The following is a 17794-nucleotide window of genomic DNA, read 5'->3' as shown; positions in this document are numbered from 1 at the left end:
CTCGCCTAAGGGTAGAGGCCCCCTGCAATGCCCCACACCAAGGTCACAAGGATCCTAGCATAGTCCACACTTTTATTTCCCCAAAAAGTGCTTTTCCAGAAGGTTCTTTTCCCCAACTATAGCTAGCACCATACCCCAACACCGGGATGAAACGTGCCGGGCAAAGGGATACATCTTACTCCCCTCTGAGTTCTCCTTTGGGAGGGACGTGGCCGCAGCTTTGTCACCGGTCTCAGCCCAGGGGTTTGGTGTCCTCAGAGACTTCTTCCTGTCCCCGCTGCTGCAGCTGCCACATGTCTGCATACATGCTGCCTCGGGACAGCAGAACCTCGTGCCTGGGGCAAGGAGGAGGAGGAAAGTGCAAGTCCCAACCACCCGTTTAACCCCAAGAGTCCTCACCACCAGCCCACAGAGAGGAGAGGGATCAGCCAGGGAGCTCCGAGACACTCGTGGGATTTCACCTTTTCCTCCCCGCCCCCCTCCAGAGGCCCCGCCCTGTTCATCCTGCGCTGTTCCTTACCGTCCTCTCTCTACAATGCAGCCATCCTTAAAGACGAGGATCTGGTCAGCGTCGACCACAGTTGAGAGCCTGAGAAATCAGAGCTGCGTTACGCACCATACACCACAAGTGGGCGCCCGCTGCCCGGGGTCCCGTACCTGTGCGCTACGACGATGGTGGTGCGGTTGGCGCAGACTTTGGCCAGAGAAGCCTGGATGGCCCTCTCGTTAGATGTATCCAGCGCTGATGTCGCCTACAGAGAGGATCTGGGTAAACCTGCCCCTGCCACCCGAGATCCCCGTGGAAGGAGGACACAAGTTGCTAGCTGAGGCCTTGGGAATCCGAAAGAACCTGCTCTGCATTCGAGGACTGTAAGGTGTTTTTATGAAGCAGGGATTCATGCTGTCTATCCACGATGGGCCACTGCCCAGCAGCAAATGGCCTGAGCACACGCAAGGGAGGAAGGAGGGGAGCAGGCTGCCCAGGGCCCTCACCTCATCCAGCAGAATGATGTCTGGAGCCTTGAGAATGGCGCGAGCAATGGCCACACGCTGCTTCTCCCCACCACTCAGCTTGAGTCCCCGCTCGCCCACCTGCGTCTCGTATCCTGTGAACATTGCCCGCCTACCTCAAGTCACATGGAATACATTTGGTTTCTGCGCCCAGATGAGCAGGACGGGATGGAACAGAGGGTTGGAGGGAATAGCAGGACTGAATCGGGCAGGGCAGGGCCTCTCTCTGCAGGAAGCTCACCTTCAGGGAAAGTCAGGATGGCCTCATGGATGCCCGCGGCCTGGGCGGCAGCTACCACCTCCTCGTCCCCGGCTGTCAGACGGCCATAGCGGATGTTGTTAGCGATGGTGTCATTGAAGAGGACGGTGTCCTGGGGCACGACTCCAATGTGAGACCGGAGGGAGATCTGGGTCACCTGGAGCCAAAAGACCGTATGGCCCAGGCCATGAGACTGCCCCACGCCCACCCTCTGGGAGGTAAGATGGGATCGGGGGCGGGGGGGGCACATGGGATGGGGTATAGGAACCCTGTCACCACCATCCCAAGTCCTAGCTGTGTGGGCAAATCGCTCAACCTCCCTGAGTCTGCTTCTCCATCTATAAAGAAAAAAGATGCTTTTTATGCCCATGACTACTTTACTGGGGTAGGTCACATGACACTAGTAAGGCTGAGGTCTCCAGCTGCAGCTTTTTGCAGGAGTGACCTCTTCTTCTCTCCCTGGAGAGTGGCCAGCACTTCATAGAGAGCCATTCTTTCACACACAGGCCCCTAAATCACAATCTCCTCCCCAGCAACCTTACCTGTGAGATGTCCTGCCCATCTATTCGGATGCAGCCGGAGCTGATGTCATAGAAGCGAAACAGCAAGCGCAACACTGTGCTCTTCCCTGCTCCAGATGGGCCCACCTGGTGCATTGGAAACAGAGGGAAAATATTTTCAGGCCTACCGCTTTTAAGGCTTGCTCTCCAAGAAGCCACCAGTGTCCATCGAGGCTGCTACATTCAATCCTGTGGCCTGTCGTGACAGGATTCTGACCCACAGCCTGGGTCACAAACTTCCATGAGCACCGGAGTAGGGAAACTCAAGGAGTCTGGGCCAAGTGCCTGGGTCTTCTCTCACCAGGGCCAGGGTCTGTCCGGGCATGACGGTGAAGGACACATCCTGCAGCGTTTCTCGCCTGCAAGGAAGGGTGGGCGTGGTCAGCAGGCCTGCTGCACTCCCAGGGACTCTTTCCACCAGTAGAGCTACTCCTGGGCCCTGCCCCTCCCCTGGGCCGTGCCCTAGAAGGCTCTCCTTCTTGGCAGTGGTGGGCTGAGAAGCAGGGATGGGGGGGGGGCGGAGGCCATGTGTAAATGGATGATGGGACAGGAGGCTGGGAGGTGGCAAAAGGGAGACTCACCCACTGGTATAGCTGAAGTGCACATTCTCAAACTCAATCTGGCCCCTCTGGAAGCGCAGGGGCCCTGCTCCAGGGAGGTCCTTCACCTGGGAAAGTGCCACCCATGTGTGCCGCCACTAAGGTCTGCTCTTCCCCAGCCACCAGAATACCACGCAGACTCCCGCTTCCCGCACCCCGCGCTTCACTCACTTCCGGCTTCTCTTTCAGCAGGTCGAACATGTTCTCCATGTCGATGAAGTTTGTCTGGATCATCCTGCAAAAACAGCGCTGGCTGGGGCTCCTCTGAGGAGCTGGGGATTAACCATGCACCCCGGACAGGTGAGGGTTGGAGATCAGGTTACCTGTAGTAGGTGCCAAACCAGTTGAGAGGCATGTACAGCTGGATGATGTAGGTGCCAAAGAGCACGAAGTCCCCGACCTGCGGAGATCCCAGGAGGACGATGGAGTCACGGGAGGCCTACGGGCTGGCACCCCGCCCATCTGCTATCACCTTGCCCACTTCCCCCCAGGCACCGGGGGGCCCCGACACGGACCCCAGGCCCCCCTTCCCCGTCCCCAGCACAGTTCCCTCACCTGTAGCTTCTGCTCACTGACAAAGTACGCACAAAGCAGGGAGCCAGCAAGGAGCCCAAGTCCAATCACCAGGTTCTGGGTCTGATTTAGTAAAACCAGTGAAGCCGTTGACTTCCACTCCAAATGCTGGGGCAATGATATGGGGGGGCCGGGGGGTGGAATGTCACACATACACTCTCACCAAATCCAAACCTGAGCCCCCAGGCATCTTCAACCTCACTTTTTCAGCCCAAGTTGTACTCCTCTTGGCCCTGGCAATTCCACGAGGCTAGGCCACTGCTCTCAGCCAGCGTCAAACGAGCATCCTCACCTGATATTTGAGGATGGCCTCTCGATAGCGGTCCACTTCGTAACCTTCCGCGTTGTGATACTTCACCTGACGAAGTCAAGCCACCGTATGAGACAAGGCTGCAGCCTGAACACCTGGATCATTTTCTCCAGATTCCCAGTGCCTCCTTCCTCATTTTATCTTTTTTCTTTCTTCCTTTTTTTTTTTTAAGATTTTATTTTTATTTATTTGAGAGAGAGAACGAGATAGAGAGCATGGGGGGGGGAGGGTCAGAGAGAGAGGCAGACTCCCTGCTGAGCAGGGAGCCCGACGTGGGACTCGATCCCGGGACTCCAGGATCATGACCTGAGCCGAAGGCAGTCGCTTAACCAACTGAGCCACCCAGGCGCCCTTTTTCTTTCTTTCTTTTGTTAAACTCTTATTTAAATAATTTCTACACCCAACATGAGGCAAGAACTCACAACCCTGAGATCGAGAGTCCCATGCTCTTCTGACTGAGCCAGCCAGGCCTCCCTCCGTCCTCATTTGGAAAGGCACCACCCCCCCCCGCCCCGCCCCTCGCAGCTCCCTGGCAGCCCCGCTGGTCGCGGCTGCCTCACATCTCCGTGCCTCACGTTACTGTCCAAGGCCTTCATTACCGTCTCAAAGTTAAGCAAAGAGTCCACAGCTCGGGCCCGGGTAGCATTCTCCTGTGTGTTCATAGCACGTCGAAACTTCGTTCTCCACTCAGTGACCACAATGGTCACAACTGTAGAGTGACAGGAGGGGGAGGAAGGCGAAGAAGAGATCAAGACATCACTCCCGATAGCAGAGACCACAGGCGGATGTTCGCTACCTGACACATACACACGAACCCTGAGCTATAGACCAGGGACCCAGATCCCAAAGGGAGAGAGCCCTAAGCTCCCCGGGGGAAGGGGCTATGCCTGAGGCGTCTTTGCGGCCTACACAAAGCCTCGTGTGTGAAAATGCTGTCAGTGACCAAATGAAGGCGAGCTGCAGCTGGTTAGAGAAATGAGGTTTCTCCTTGACTTGAACCCACAGCAGGCCCCTAATGTGACCAGGATGCCCTTCCCTGTCCCTCTATCCGGCTTGAGCTACAGCCCCCCTGGCAGAAGAGAAGGCCCACCCATCACGTTGGGGAGCAGCAGGTTACTCAAGTCCACTAATCCACAGCCTCTCCTAGCTGGGCCACCTGAGTAGGGGCAGGGCTCATGCCCAAGGAAGTCCCCAGAATACTTCAGGGAGACACTTCCACCAAGCAGCACTCACTGAGGTAAAGACTCATGCAGAGGAACACAATGAGGCCAAACCAGGCGTTGAAGAACATGCTGAAGTAGATGATGCCGATGGTGATGTCAGCCAGCGTGGGGAGCACGTTGAACACCAGATAGCTAGGAAGGCGAGTCAGGCAACAAAGGAAGGTTTAGGGGCTTGGAGCCAGCAGCTCTGCCCCCAGGAGTTTCAGTGTGGTGTTTTGTTTTTCAGTGGCAGCAGACTAGAATCAAGCTAAATGCCCCTCACCAGGTGGATGGCTAAATAAACGGTAGCAGGCCCCAAGTACAGAATGCGCTGGGTCAGTTATAACGAATGAGGAGGATCTTCATGCAGGGGAAGATGTCTCCATACCGTTTTGTTAATAAGGCAATTCTGAGAATGACATCTGTGTCATGACCCTATGTGTTTTAGGGAAACCCTCCCCAGTACCCCATTAGTGCCGTGAGTCTCTGCACATACGTATGTCAAAGTGTCAAGAGCACAACTCAACATCCTAGACGGGGTGGGAACCTCTGGAGAAGCGAGTAGAATTTATAAGATACTTGTTCCATTTTATTTGTGTTATGGCAGCATGTGTATATTTATCTTAAAGTTAAAAAAAAAAAAATTAAGAGGAGGACGGAGAGGTAGCTGAAGCTGGGTGCTTTCTCCAGCCCCACCGTCCCACGCTCCATTTCCACGGGCCTGGCACCTGAGCAACCCGGTGACACTGGATGTGCCCCGGTCCACAATCCGTAGCACCTCCCCGGTACGGCGTCCCAGGTGCCAGCGCAGGGAGAGCTCATGCAGGTGGGAGAAGAGGCGCAGCTCCACCTGCCGCGATGTGAACTGCTGTACCCGGATCCACAGGAACGTGCGCATGTTGCTCACAAAGCCTAGGGGGAGCCGGGGGGAGGCCTCGGTAGAGCTGAGGGGCCAAATGACATCAGCCCGCTACCGAGATATGAAAGGTCCGAGAACGCCAAGGGGCCGAGGGAGGGATGCTTCGGGGAGGAAGAGGGAGAGAGGCCAATGACAACCAGGGTGACAGCAGAGTCCCTCATACCTGTACTGCCAGTGCCACCCCCCTGGAGGAACTTGAGGATGACATAGGTGGTGACGGTCCAGGCCAGGGAGCTCCAAGGTGCCTTCTCAGTCATTAAGTTCACTATGGAGAAAATAAGTCAGAGCCCACTTCTGGCCCTGAGGGCTCTCTTCGGGAGAAACTGCTCCAGGCACCAGCCACAATCCCCTTTCTGACCCTCCAGCTCCTAACACTGTCCCACCTCCGTAGGTTAGGGCCCCCACCCCTCACATGGCCGATGAAGGACCAGAGAGCTGAGCGGGCACTTCTTCTTCCCCTCACCTATGTCCCTATAGAAGATGGGGACCAACACATTCAGTCCCCGTTCCAACCCCATGAGCCCCAGGCAGATGAGCACAACAAGCTGCAGAACTGGACTCCCTCGAGGCCACAGGTAGCCACTCAGTAGGCGGAGCTTCCTGCCAAGGTCTTGCCATGTAGATCTTGGTGGTGCCTCTGGTGACTGAACCTAGGATGGTCAAACACGTAGGGGAGGGGAGCTCAGAAATCAAAAAGAAGTGACCTAGCCAAACCCCTCTAGGGAAAATGTATGGGATTACAGCTCCCAGTTATCTCAGACCCACAAGTGATCCCCAATGAGGTCAGAAAGGCTCACAGGGCACAAACTGAGATTTGGGAAAGAAATATTATGGTGGGAAAAAATGAAGACAGGCAATGAAATTAAGACAGACCCTAAGGTTCAGAAATTCAGGCATACCTCACTCCTCTCTACGTCTTGATCCTCTTCATTAACCTTCAAGGCATAGGACTGGGGACGAAGTCCAGGGGCCCAGAGTCCCAGGATAAAAAGCCCTCCAGAGACCACATACCGCAGCACCCACAGGCTAAACTGAACCTAGAATAAAACGTGTCCGGAGAGCATCAAAGAAGGCCAAAATGCCATTGTTACCACTTATAACAGAGCTAGGGACTGGGGTAGGGCACATACCCAGGTCAGGGGCCCAGCATCAAGTAGGCTTTAAAAAAATCTAGAGTGACTCAGCACAGACACACCCCACCAGCTGGCTATCAGCAACCAGGCCATGCAGGCCTCCCCCTTCTTCCCTTTCTTAGAGGCATCCGAAAGTGTGGAACCAGTGTGACCAGACATACCATCCTTCTTCTCAGCCCTTGCCACTCATGATTCTCCTCTCCCCACGAGGTCCCTTACCTGCTGGCCCAAGTCTGCCCGTGCCCACCACCACTGTGGGCTGTTCCAAGACACAAGGGCCAAGTTCTCAGCTGTAAATGCCACAGTCCAGAGGAGCAGGAGACCCGAGCTGTGCCTGAACTCGATCCAGATGCCCATTGCTAGCTTCTGCCAGGCCTGGTTATGTTCCACCACGAGCAGCCCCAGGCCACAGGCGCTGGCCAGAGTCCCCAGTATGGAAGCCAGCAGTAGGTAGCCTGGCAGCGGGGCGGCCCCAGCAGTGCCCACCCGGCCAACGAGGCCGGCTAGGGGCAGTGCCACCTGAAGTGTGGCCAAAAGCAGCTGCAGCACATAGGGAGCGACGAGAGGGCCGGCGCTCCAGGACGGCTCGTGGGGGCCAGCTGGCCGCTCCCGGCGCTTGCAGGGAAGGGCGAGCACCAAGGCCAGAGCCCCCAGGGCCATCAGTGTCGAGGGCATAAGCGTGAAGAAGAAGCAGGGACTCAGGCCCCCCTTCACCCAGGCCGGCCCCAAGGGCCCCTCGGCCTCGCAGTAGTTGCCCACAATCACCATGGCGATGCGTGGCCGCCGGCCGAGGCTGCGGGGACTTTGGGGCCTGCGGGGACTGCAAGAAGGGCAAACGGAACCGGCTGCTCTGGGCGGGGCGCGGATGGTGGGGTGTTTCGGGTCATGGAGCCGAGGGGCGCCAAGCCGCGGGGGTCTCGGGCAGGGACACACGTGGGCCCGGCCACACTACCCACTCTTCGCGCACGCGCCGCCGCCACGCACTCACGCAGGGCACGTACGCCGTCTTCTCCCGTCCGTCCGGCCCTCGCTCGCAGCCTGGGACCCTACTGCCAAGACCCGGCCCGAAAGAATGCTCGGCGTCTGACCAGAGCAGCTCCCTCGCGCAGCAGCCCCGCCCACGAGGGCGGACCCGCCCCCACGTAGGGCCCCCATTGGTCAACGACTCTGAAGGGGCGGGAGGGGGAGGGTGCACGCGGGAAAGGCAAAATACCAGGGCGGAGTCGGCTTGGTCACGTGCTCAGGGCGCGAAATCTGACCGCACGTCCGGCCGGAGACCTTGACCTCCACGGAACCACAGCTAGGAAATGACCCTTCCGCTAGCAGGCTAGCTCGGTATATCCAAGTGACGGCATAGACCCACTTCCCTACAGGGCCCGGCCGGCTCCCCGGCCATCAGGGAAAATCACACGCACCCCACTCCACTTGTTCCCGTCATTCTAGCCGCCGAGAGACAACTAGCGGCGCGAGACAACAAGCCGCGACCTGGTCAAAGTCCCTTTTTTATTAAGGGTTATCAAGCTGTACACAGTTCCTACGCCTTCCGCTGTGAGCTCGGGCAGCACAGTTGACCACACCCGCAGCGGACCAGATAGGGGCGAGGGGTGGGGTGGAGAGTAGGAGCTGGATCCCAGCATGCAATGCGGCAGCTCAAAGCCTAGGGCGAAGGCCTCCTGTCGTCCCTCTGTCCCCCTCTGGAGGACAGCGGGAGGCAGGCCAGAGCTCTCCTGCTGGGAGGTAGACAGCCGAGGGCACAACCAGTCCAGTCCGTCCTATGTGCAGGCGGTAAGGGGTATAATAAGCAGCAATGGGGACCAGAACGGCCTCAGTCTCCCAGGGGCCCATCCTAAAAGTTGGGAGAGGGCAGTAAAGAATGTCCACCCTGCTCCTGCAGTTTAGAAACCTTCCTTCTTAGTGTCAAAAGATAGCATGAGAGGAGCTGGGATCTAGGGCCTCCGCACCAATGCAAAGCAAAAGCTGAACAGAATGGGAGCAAGCGAACAGAACCAGAGCAAGCAGCACACATGCCAGTCATGTGCAGGAAGCGGGAGAGAGGTGAGCAGGCTGCAGCACTGGGAGTGAACTGGGGGTGAGGTAAGGGCCACAGCCTGAGCTGCTCATCTGTTCAAGGTGGGGGAGGGAGGCTGCAGAGACTGAGGGTCTGGGCCCAACCTCCCCACTCCACAGTTGGCACGGGTTCTCCCTGCTTGGCAGCTTCTGTGGTGGGCAGTCCTCTGGAGACTTGCAGGGGTGGGTGCAAAGGTGGTAGTACTGGGGCTGGGCTGGGGACCAGTTTCTAGCACCACACTCTGAGCCAAGGGGGTTCCTGGGGATGAGGCTGGAGTCCTGTGTGCCTTGGTTCCTGGGCCCCCATCTCTCCTGGGGCTGTGGCAAGCCCAGCGCTGGCACCTCCCTTGGCCAGGCAGACACACAGATACCACACACGTGGAGCCAGGCAACACTCAGAGGAGCCCTCCATGGCAGGCGGATGGGATGGCAGGGCGACAGCGGCCTCCATCCTGGGACATAGGGACCCTCTCAGCCTTGTCTATACCTGTGGAGAGAAACGGGTTAGTAGTGGAGATAATCTTCCGCTAACTGCTTACCCAAAAAACAGCTTGGAGATAAAGGAAAAGGAAAGCTTGATTCCTGGGGAGGAACTCGTAGGGAAAATCAAGCCCTGGATTTCAGAGAAGGTGAGGCAAGAAAGGGCAGTGTATTTTGGAGGGGGAGGAGCAGCATCTCTGCACAAGCGGCCTGCCTTCTCTCACATGAGACTTTGATCACGGCCTGGAAGTTACTACTTCCTGTAGCAGTCGTTCTCCGGTCCTGAAGCCCTTACCTTGTGCACCTGAGGGGGAAGCTCATCCTCCGAGCCCTCCTCGGGCACCGGTTCTGGGTGCCTGGATGCTGACTGCCCGTCTTCAGCCCACCCTCCAAGGGGCAACCGAGAGAAGTGAGAGGGAGCCCGGGGTACTGTGCCAGGATCTAGAGACACAAGTAAACATACTCTTAGAATGAACACAAACAGAAATGTGGAGAAAGGTTCTGGGGCTGTTCAGGGTCAGGGTGAGGGTTAGTCTCTTTGGGCCTGACCGCTCTGACCTCCTTCCTCCCCAGGAGGCCCCCCGAAGAGCCACCTTTCCCTGAAGGCTCTGTACCCTCCTGGATTCCCGCTGGATACCTGTGATACCCCCGTAGCGCCTCTGGAAGCCCCCCTGCAGGGCGGTGGTCTCGGGTGCTCCGGGCCGGGCTGCAGCACAGGGATAGCTAGCCGAGCGAGGGATAGGTTGGGAGGCCCGGGAGCCCTCTGCCCCCTCTTCAGGGGCGCTCTCCCCACTCTCATCGCTCTCCCGGCGGTGCCACACGTGCCGCTCAGGTTCGGCCTGGGCCTGCTGCTTGTGGAGCTGAGAGGTGGAGGTGGGGGGGGGGCTCATTAGGTGGGGACAGAGTATCTGAAACAGATGCCCCCCACCATGCTATCCTCCAGTTTCCATTTTTACCATCTCACCTAGAATCAGCGACCCAGAGTAACTACCACGTTAACAGTGTGTACCACACATATGACGTCTTACACGTTAAATTCTCAGCACATCCCTGGAACCTAGTCATTTGAGTCAAGAACAAATTGGGTGCACATGTAAGTGCCAGGCACTCTTTCAAGGTGCTGGGAAGACAGCAGTGAACAGAACAGACAAAAATCCCAGCCCTTGTATGGCTTCTATGCTGGGCGTGGAGGCGGGCGGTTATAGACAATAAAATAAAAAAGGAAAAAAATGCAGTATGTCAGGTAAATGCTATGAAGAAAAATAAAGCAGGAAGATTCAGGAGGGTGGCCAAGGGAGGCTCTTTTGGTCAGGATGGCCAGAGACAGTCTCATTGAAGAGGTAAGAACAGGTGAATAAAGGAGGGAGCCATATGCCTAGCTCAGGGAAGTGGATTCTTTTTTTTTTTAAAGATTTTATTTATTTGACAGAGAGAGACATAGCGAGAGAGGGAACACAAGCAGGGGGAGTGGGAGAGGGAGAAGCAGGCTTCCCACAGAACAGGGAGCCCGATGCGGGGCTCAATCCCAGGACCCTGGGATCATGACCTGAGCCGAAGGCAGACGCCCAACGACTGAGCCACCCAGGCGCCCCATGGGAAGTGGATTCTTGGCAGCGAAAACAACCAGTGTGTAAAGGGCCCTGGATGACAATAAACTTGGCTAAAAAGGATGGTAAAGGGGTATATGCGGGAATGGAGATCAGAGTAGGGGAATGGCAGAGAAGGGTTCCAAACCCACATCTTGCTTTTCCACGCCTAAAACCCTCTATTTGTCAGTGGCCACCTTGATTCCGTGGCTCGGGCCCTTCCTGCCCACTCACCTGATGCATATAGAGGGCATGCAGGCTCATCTCGGTGGATGCGTATTCCGACAGCACCAGGCTCTGCAGCTGTCCTTCCCACACACTGCTCCCGGAGCTGGCTGTCCTGGCATCCACCCTGTCCCTCCCGGCACAGACAGGAGCCGTCAACATTTCTGAGACCCGCAGAGGTTGCTGGGGGCTACTGCCATGCCCTCCCATCGTGGCCCCCCCTCTACTCACCCAGAGCCTGTCATGGTGCTGGGAGCTCGGCCTGTGGGCACCTGACCGGGGTGCAGAGGGGAGAAGGAGCGCAGGGCAGAGGCAACTTCAGCCCTGTGCCTGGAGCCCTGCAGGTCTTTGGGCAGTGGGGGACCCCGGCAGGATGAGCCGGCTACCACATTTGCGATAAGGCTCAGTGGCTGTGAAAGAAAGGGGTGGGTAGAGTTCCCAGGGCAGGAGGGAGGCCGCAGGGTCCCTCAGTGTTCTGGATGTCAGGACCCCAGGGCACAGATGGAACAGACAGAAGGAAACCAACCAGGTAGGTAGGCCCTTCCACCCCAAGCCCAGTCCTCAACTCCCAGCACCTGGAGTCCACTCTGCCCGCTGTCATCTCCCAGTCCCCAGGAACACACCTCAGACTCGGACTGTAAGGACTGGATGGACGTAAAGAGGGCATTTTCAGGGAGCAGACCCCCTTGGGCGAGGCCGGCAGCTGCTCCGTCCCGCTGAACCTGTTCCTTGAGGAAGCCGAGGAAGGCCGTGCTTTCACGCGGCGGCTGCCAGCCGGGGTTGGTGATGGCAAAGTGCATGAGTGACAGCTCTGTCTTCCCATCCTCGGCTTGCTGGTACACCGAGGCCTCTGTCTGCCCACCGGACAACCACTGCACAGGGGAGGCTACAGTGAGGGGGGCTGCCGTATCTTGTCCCGGGCCCCGGGGCCCACCCCAGGGACGGTCGCACACTGGGCTAGCTGCTTGGTTTGTGCCTTTCTCAAGGGAACTTGGCCAGAGGTGCAAGCTGAAGGCTAAAATCCAGCCCAAGCTCCTATTTACCAAGCAGGGCTGCCTTCTGGCGATGCACTGGCTCAGAGGGGTGTCTTTCTGCAATCGGCCCAGAGACATCGTATGTGTCAGCATCACCTCTGGCCACCTGCCCTTGTCCTCCCCGGTACCTGGGGATGCCCATGCTGGCGAACGTCCATCTGAGCGAAGGAGCAGGTGTCTCCAACACCTACGACCTCCACAGTGAAATTGCGGAAGAAGTCTATGATCTCCAGGGCCCGTGGGCGCAGGCAGAAGATGAGGATGAGGGGTGTGACAATGGGGCTCAGTAATTCCTCCAAGATGAACACCTAAAAGGTGAGGGGGGGACCCAGGTCACAGGAGAGCAGGAGGGATCCCAGCCCTCACCACCAAGCTATCAGCCAGTCTCTAAGAGGCCCTAACTCCAACTCCACTCACTGCCTTGTACTGGAAGAGCTGGGCAAACTCGTCCCGGGTCTGCGAGCGGTGGGCATTACCCTGCCAGTGGTCAGGCATGTAGTGGATGTGCGCGAGGATCACGCGGAGCAGCTGCTCGGGGCAGAACACCATGTGCTGGTCCGGGATAAAGGACCTGCGGGAATCGGGGTCACGGTGAGAGGGAAGCCTTTCCCAGGGGCGCTAGTGGGCTTGCCCCCGCCTGCCGCCCTGGCCCACCTGCACACGGTCACGGTGACCCCCAGGAGTGTGACGGTGGTGAGGACGTGTTCCACGGCCAGCACGTCTTCATCGTAGATGGTGAGGGCGATAAGCACGGCCAGGATGGAGCCAGCGAAGAAGGCGCCATTCTTGGCCAGCAACGTCAGCAGAGGGGACAAGAAGCAATTCATGTACTTGGAAGCGGGCTTGTAGCCTCGGTTGAGGCGGGACTGCAGCTCGTGTTCCAGCTCGTTGAAGTGGCGGAGGTAGCAGCGGCCGTAGAGGGACCAGCAACGTGCTCCCAGGGCCCCGGGCTCCCGCTTCAGCACCTCTGCGTAGCTGAAGAAGGCATAGAGGATCTGCCAGATGAGGATGAGGGGGCACAGCAGGAAGTTGGCGATGCCGATCCACAGGATGCGGTTGCTGAGGCGCTGGGCCAGCTCGAGCCGTTGCCCCCCACGTTTGTACTCGGCCTTGAGGCTCCATTCATTGAGAAACAGAGAGCCAGGTCCCCAGAAGAGGATCAGCTCGAAGTTGTACTTGAGGCCACGGGTGAAGAAGACGGCCTCTCCCAGGCCGGGCAGGCGGAAGCGCAGAGGCAAGAGGGATTTGTTAACCAGGGCGACCATGTAGTTCTGGAAACGGAGGATGCGATGGTAGATGTCCAGCTCTGTCAGCTCGCGCTTGTGGATGCAGATCTGGTGCTCCTTCTGGGTCTGCACAATCCGGGCCTGCACTTCCTGCCACGTGCAGTACGGGAGGGCAGACTGTGGGGTGGGAGAGAGACACGGTGGGGAAGGCGGGCTTATTGCCTGGACTCCTCCTCGCCCCGCATTAGCTGTGAGGCCCTGTGCTTTGCTGGGTGGAGCCTTTAAGCAGAGGCTCCCTGACCTGCCAGCGACGGATGAGGATGCCCGAGGCCCAGTAGTACGCCCCACCCCACCCAAGCCACAGAAGGCACACTGGGCTGTGGTGCGCTAACTGCCCAACTTCCCCAGTCTCACCATGGGGATACGCAGAGCGTGCAGGTAGAAAGAGTGGATCTCCCAGTAGCAGCAAATGTTATAGATGAACTTGATAAGCCGATGGATCCAGAATACAGCAGCGATGACCAAGATGGTGATAAGGGAGCCATTTTCCTGAATCCTAGTGGGGAAAAGGAAGGGGGGGGTGGCGGGAGGGGAGGCCCTTGAGGAGTCTTGGCAGACAGGATGCTATCCTGAAGGATATGGTGAGGCTGAGCCCAAGTCTGCGTTCTGGGGAATGTGCCACCGTCTCACACTCCATTTCCCACCTGTTAGTGGAACTCTGGCTCTGGTGTCCTCTGAGCTGTGGCCCTTACCTGGCACTACAGACCTGGGCGGGCAAAAAGGCGTCTGGCAGAGTGACCTTGACAGGCTCGGTAGGGTGAAGACTATGGTTCACCATCTTGTTGGCAAATAGGATGTCGTAGTCCACACAGCTGACCAGGAAGGTGGTGAAGGCAACCACAAAGAGGAACTGCCTGGAGAATTGGGAAGAGGGGCCACAGTCCAAGAGTCGGAGAGGCACCAGTGAAATAGTGTGGGAAAGGGAAGAGTCTGGAAGCAGCAGAACAAGACTGGAGAGCAGCCTCTGGGGACGAGCAGGGGCAGGAGAACTCCCAGTGGGCTCTCTCCGCTGCTCAGCCCCCGAGACCTTCTTAGGCCCAAACCAGCTCCCGCTTTTTCCTCTTAGCCTTGGGCGTCACACAATTAGTCTGCTTTCCTCACGGCATAGTAATCTCTGCCACCACTTACTAGTCTCAGCTCAAAGACCTTGTGATTGTGGTCTCTGCCACCCAATCCCTGATTTCCTTTTGAGACAGTATTTAGAAGCCCTAAGGGGATTTACAGTCTGTCCTGATTGAGGGAGGGTTTCCCAATCCCATCCTCTTTTTTTTTTTTTTGAAGATTTTATTTATTTATTTGACAGAGACAGCGAGAGCAGGAACACAAGCAGGGGGCGTGGGAGAGGGAGAAGCAGGCTTCCCGCTGAGCAGGGAGGCCAAAGTGGGACTCGATCCCAGGACTCTGGGATCATGACCTGAGCCGAAGGCAGCCGCTTAACGACTGAGCCACCCAGGCGCCCCCAATCCCATCCTCTTTGGCAAGGCCATATGGCTCCTTCTTTTTTAGAAAGCGCTCTGCCCTCCTAGGTGTAACTAAGGCAGAACACACACTTTTCTTAAGTGGCTGGCATCTCTGAGACCTCCTGACTGAACCATGCCCATTCCATCGGAGCGCTGATGAGCTGATGAAATGGTCAAGTCTGAGTTCTCTTCATGGAAGAGAAGAGGATTTGGGAAGAATTCCTTATAAGGGAGATAAAAAAAAGTGATTGTAAATTTTGGTGTCACACCCAGTCCCTGAGCTCTAAAATTAGTCTGCAGGGTTTTGAGCTGGGAACTGAGCTGCACTGGCTGGTACGGCCAGGGCTGAGCTCAAGAAGAGGAAAGACTGAGAGGCGGTCCTTCCCCACATCACCGTCCCTTCTTAGACTTACATGAGCTCAAAGATCTCCCCGATGAGCATGCAAGTGAAGCCATTCTTCTGGTGTAGATTATAAACGTATAATTGTCAAGAAAAATGTGGTTAACAGAGACAGCACTTAGGAGCACAGACTTTGGGGGTCACATGCCCGAACTTAACTCCTGGCTCTATGACTTTCTAGCTGTGTGACTTTGGCCAAATTTACTTAATATCTCTCAACTTTCGTCTGCAGTGGCACTTTGGAAATAATAGCACCCGTCTCAGAGGATTATTAGGCATGAGATAATGGGCATAAAGTATTTAACACAGAGCTGACACAGAGTAGGTCAAAAGATATTAATTATTATAGTTATTAGCATCCTGTCAAAAAGAAAGATCACCTTTAGAGAGGTTCCTTATGAACTGACACCACAAAGTGAAAGACACATAGCTCTTGGGAAACGCAGGCTTATCATTATCTATAATGATCCTTATTTCCCCAGCCTCTTTCAGCCTTAAGAAGAGTTCCATCTCCCTTCCGGGGATTAGAATCAAACCCACCCCAACTTCCCATCCGGGGCCCAGCTTAGATGGGGGCTACGGGTCCCAGAGCTCCCACGCAGAGACACAAAGGATATTCGAGAGAAGAAGAGGTCAAGGTTTTCAATGTGGTGCCAGGGTGCTGTGGGTACAGGAGTAGAGATGTCAGAGCCCTGAAGGAACAGGAGCCCCTTGCTCCCTCCGTCGTGTTCCTCCACCTGCGCCCGCCCCAGGCCCCGGCTCCGCTGTCAGGTCCAAGAACTCACATTTGCTCCCCTCAGGGACGTGTACCAATAGGTCCTCCTCTCCAGGGGGTGAATCACTGTAGGAAGCCTCAAGGCGCTGGTATTCAGTGTCGAACTGCGCCATCACCACCGCCCCCTGTCCACTTTGTCCCCCTGCAGGGAATGACGAAGAGATCCAGGTTCAGACCATGGTGCTGCTTGTCTCCTGCCCTGTCTAGCAGACCAGAAAAAGTGAGAAAGAATCTCTGGGCTTGGTCTCTACTCCCAGTCTTCTCGGCTCAAAGGCAGAGGAGTAGTTACCACAGGAGAGCAGTAAGCTCAGGGTCTGGGAGGTCAGTGATTCCCAGAGCCTTTACTGAGTGTCTACTGAGGTCTGGCTGGTCTGCCGCTTTGCAAGGGTGGGGGGTGGGGGGGTAGGGGGTGCTGTTTCATCTTCTACTCAGCAGAGATAAGGGGGCTTCCCTGTGCCCTCCTGGAGAAACCCGGGTCTCCCAAGAGATTTCTGGGAGATTGGAAGCACTTTGTAAACAAAGGTTTGAGATAAGCACATGGCCCTACCAGCTCCATGGGCAGCGTCTGCTCCACTCCAGCCCTTGATGCCCTCGCTCTGCAGCTGCTGGAGGAGAAGATGTCAGGCCCCAGAGAGTGGGCAGTGAGGATAGAAAGAAAGAAACCCAACCCTCCTACCCACCCACCCTCCACTAAGAGGAGGCCAAGCATGGGGCAGGGAGGCTGCAGTGGGGAAGAGGCACTAGGGCTAGATTACTTCCTCTGCTTGTACCATACAGGACCACTCATCCAACTCTAGGATCCCAAGAAGTGGCTTGTTGAGCCTGTAAAGACTGAGTCAGTACAGGCCTGAGGTCAGGCAGCTCCTCTGGACTGTTTTTCCATTGCCCCACCTCAGCCTCAGAAATTAGACAGGCCTCTCGGGGTCCTCAAAGCCCCAAATCCAAAACCCAAGAAAAGAGTCTCTTCTGAAAAGGGCCTTTCTGGTCAACCTCTTCCCCTGGTTCCCTAGCACCAAAGGCCCACCAGGCAGGCATATAGTTCCTGGATGGGAAATCCTGACTGGGTCCGTGTAGACCCAGATCCTGGGCGAACTGTGGGGTCCCTAGGTCCCTGGAACCAGGCATGTCTAGGCGGCACTCACCCAGTCAGTGCAGACCCTCGGGCCGTGGAACACGACCCAGCCTGGCCCCAGTGGGACTCCCTGGGTTAGTGAGAGCCCTGGGTCCAAAGGAGCTGACCAAACCTTCGGGGAGTTCACCACTCACCGGGTCAGTGTGGACCCAGGGTCATGGAGCCCCGGCTGGCCGGGCCTGGGCTCAGGGTTTCCTGCGGATGTTGGAAGAATCGAGCTAGTCCGACAGCCGATCACCCAGGTGGGCTGGGTTGCCTCCCTACACCCAGCCGCCAAGACCCGAGCCCAGCGCGCCCCAGGGTCGCCCGGCGCCAGGCCAAGGGCTCGGCTCCCAACAGCGGACAACCTCGCGCGCGGCCCCGCCGCCCGCGCGCGCCCCCGCCCGCGCGTCCCCGCCATCAAAACATTCCGGCTGCGCGCCTTCGCCCCTCCCGCGGCGCCCCTTCCCCCGTTACTCGCTGTGAGCTCACTTAGGGCTCCGCGGGCACCCTCCGTCAGGCCCGGCCCGGGCCTTGGGAATCCAGTAAACGATCTCGGGTTTCACCTCAGGAACCGTGACCCGAGCGATTCCAGGGGCTCGGTCGGCTCCGCTCGTTTCGTCGGGACCCAGAGCTCTAGGCCCGGCGCCTGCCACTCACTGTCACCCGCAGCCAGTCTGGCCAATGAGCATAGGGGGTGGAGACACGACGGCCAATACTCGGCTTCGGGGGCGGGACTAAAGGTTCGAGGTGGGTTTTGGACAGTCAGAGGACCAATAGTGCGCGCTGTGTGGGGCGGGGCTG

At 57.3% G+C, this 17794-nt stretch overlaps 2 protein-coding genes across 10 annotated transcripts; both read right to left on the bottom strand.

Annotated features, from left to right (window-relative positions):
* Positions 1-55: 55 nt before the first annotated feature.
* ABCB6 (ATP binding cassette subfamily B member 6 (Langereis blood group)) lies at positions 56-7548 on the bottom strand. Its single transcript, XM_035007090.1, has 19 exons — positions 6786-7548; positions 6333-6470; positions 5897-6083; positions 5597-5698; positions 5243-5426; positions 4546-4667; positions 3912-4021; positions 3295-3360; positions 2985-3110; positions 2753-2829; positions 2601-2664; positions 2412-2497; positions 2132-2189; positions 1813-1917; positions 1253-1427; positions 994-1106; positions 658-752; positions 521-589; positions 56-335 (listed from the first exon to the last, which is right to left on the bottom strand). Exons 1-19 carry the CDS (start codon positions 7332-7334, stop codon positions 233-235), a joined length of 2529 nt encoding a protein of 842 aa, XP_034862981.1. The 5' UTR covers positions 7335-7548; the 3' UTR covers positions 56-232.
* A 502-nt stretch (positions 7549-8050) lies between these two features.
* Positions 8051-17633, bottom strand: ATG9A (autophagy related 9A). 9 transcript variants are annotated; one of them, XM_035007095.1, is made up of 17 exons: positions 17483-17633; positions 17022-17206; positions 16427-16484; positions 15890-16021; positions 15722-15765; positions 15118-15182; positions 13937-14098; positions 13599-13740; positions 12613-13361; positions 12376-12529; positions 12087-12266; positions 11548-11796; positions 11156-11334; positions 10934-11051; positions 9751-9973; positions 9409-9554; positions 8051-9120 (listed from the first exon to the last, which is right to left on the bottom strand). In XM_035007095.1, the coding sequence occupies exons 4-17, from the start codon at positions 15990-15992 to the stop codon at positions 9115-9117; spliced, it is 2520 nt and encodes an 839-aa protein (XP_034862986.1). In that variant the 5' UTR covers positions 15993-16021; positions 16427-16484; positions 17022-17206; positions 17483-17633; the 3' UTR covers positions 8051-9114. The 9 variants fall into 9 exon arrangements, with proteins under 9 accessions (XP_034862986.1, XP_034862984.1, XP_034862990.1 ...); XM_035007093.1 differs by having other exon boundaries at positions 17146-17206; XM_035007099.1 differs by having other exon boundaries at positions 16427-16481; positions 17146-17206.
* Between the last annotated feature and the right edge of the window lie 161 nt (positions 17634-17794).

The sequence above is a fragment of the Mirounga leonina genome, unplaced genomic scaffold (assembly GCF_011800145.1).
Source record: "Mirounga leonina isolate KUSES-001 unplaced genomic scaffold, KU_Mleo_1.0 Mir_151, whole genome shotgun sequence".
Lineage (NCBI taxonomy): Eukaryota > Metazoa > Chordata > Mammalia > Carnivora > Phocidae > Mirounga > Mirounga leonina.
The sequence above is the reverse complement of the archived record's forward strand: the minus strand, read 5'-3'. Positions and strand labels throughout refer to the sequence as shown.

Excerpts from the sequence above, each read along its gene's own strand:
- ABCB6 (XM_035007090.1), bottom strand. The coding sequence starts at position 7,334 with ATGGTGATTGTGGGCAACTACTGCGAGGCCGAGGGGCCCTTGGGGCCG. Across the intron at positions 5,427-5,596 it reads GGGTGGCACTGGCAGTACAG|GCTTTGTGAGCAACATGCGC; the intron begins GTATGAGGGACT and ends GGCTCCCCCTAG. Across the intron at positions 1,428-1,812 it reads ATGGGCAGGACATCTCACAG|GTGACCCAGATCTCCCTCCG; the intron begins GTAAGGTTGCTG and ends TTTTGGCTCCAG.
- ATG9A (XM_035007095.1), bottom strand. The coding sequence starts at position 15,992 with ATGGCGCAGTTCGACACTGAATACCAGCGCCTTGAGGCTTCCTACAGT. Across the intron at positions 15,183-15,721 it reads TTGACCTCTTCTTCTCTCGA|GTTTATAATCTACACCAGAA; the intron begins ATATCCTTTGTG and ends TGACAATTATAC. Across the intron at positions 9,974-10,933 it reads ATGCCCTCTATATGCATCAG|CTCCACAAGCAGCAGGCCCA; the intron begins GTGAGTGGGCAG and ends TCCACCTCTCAG.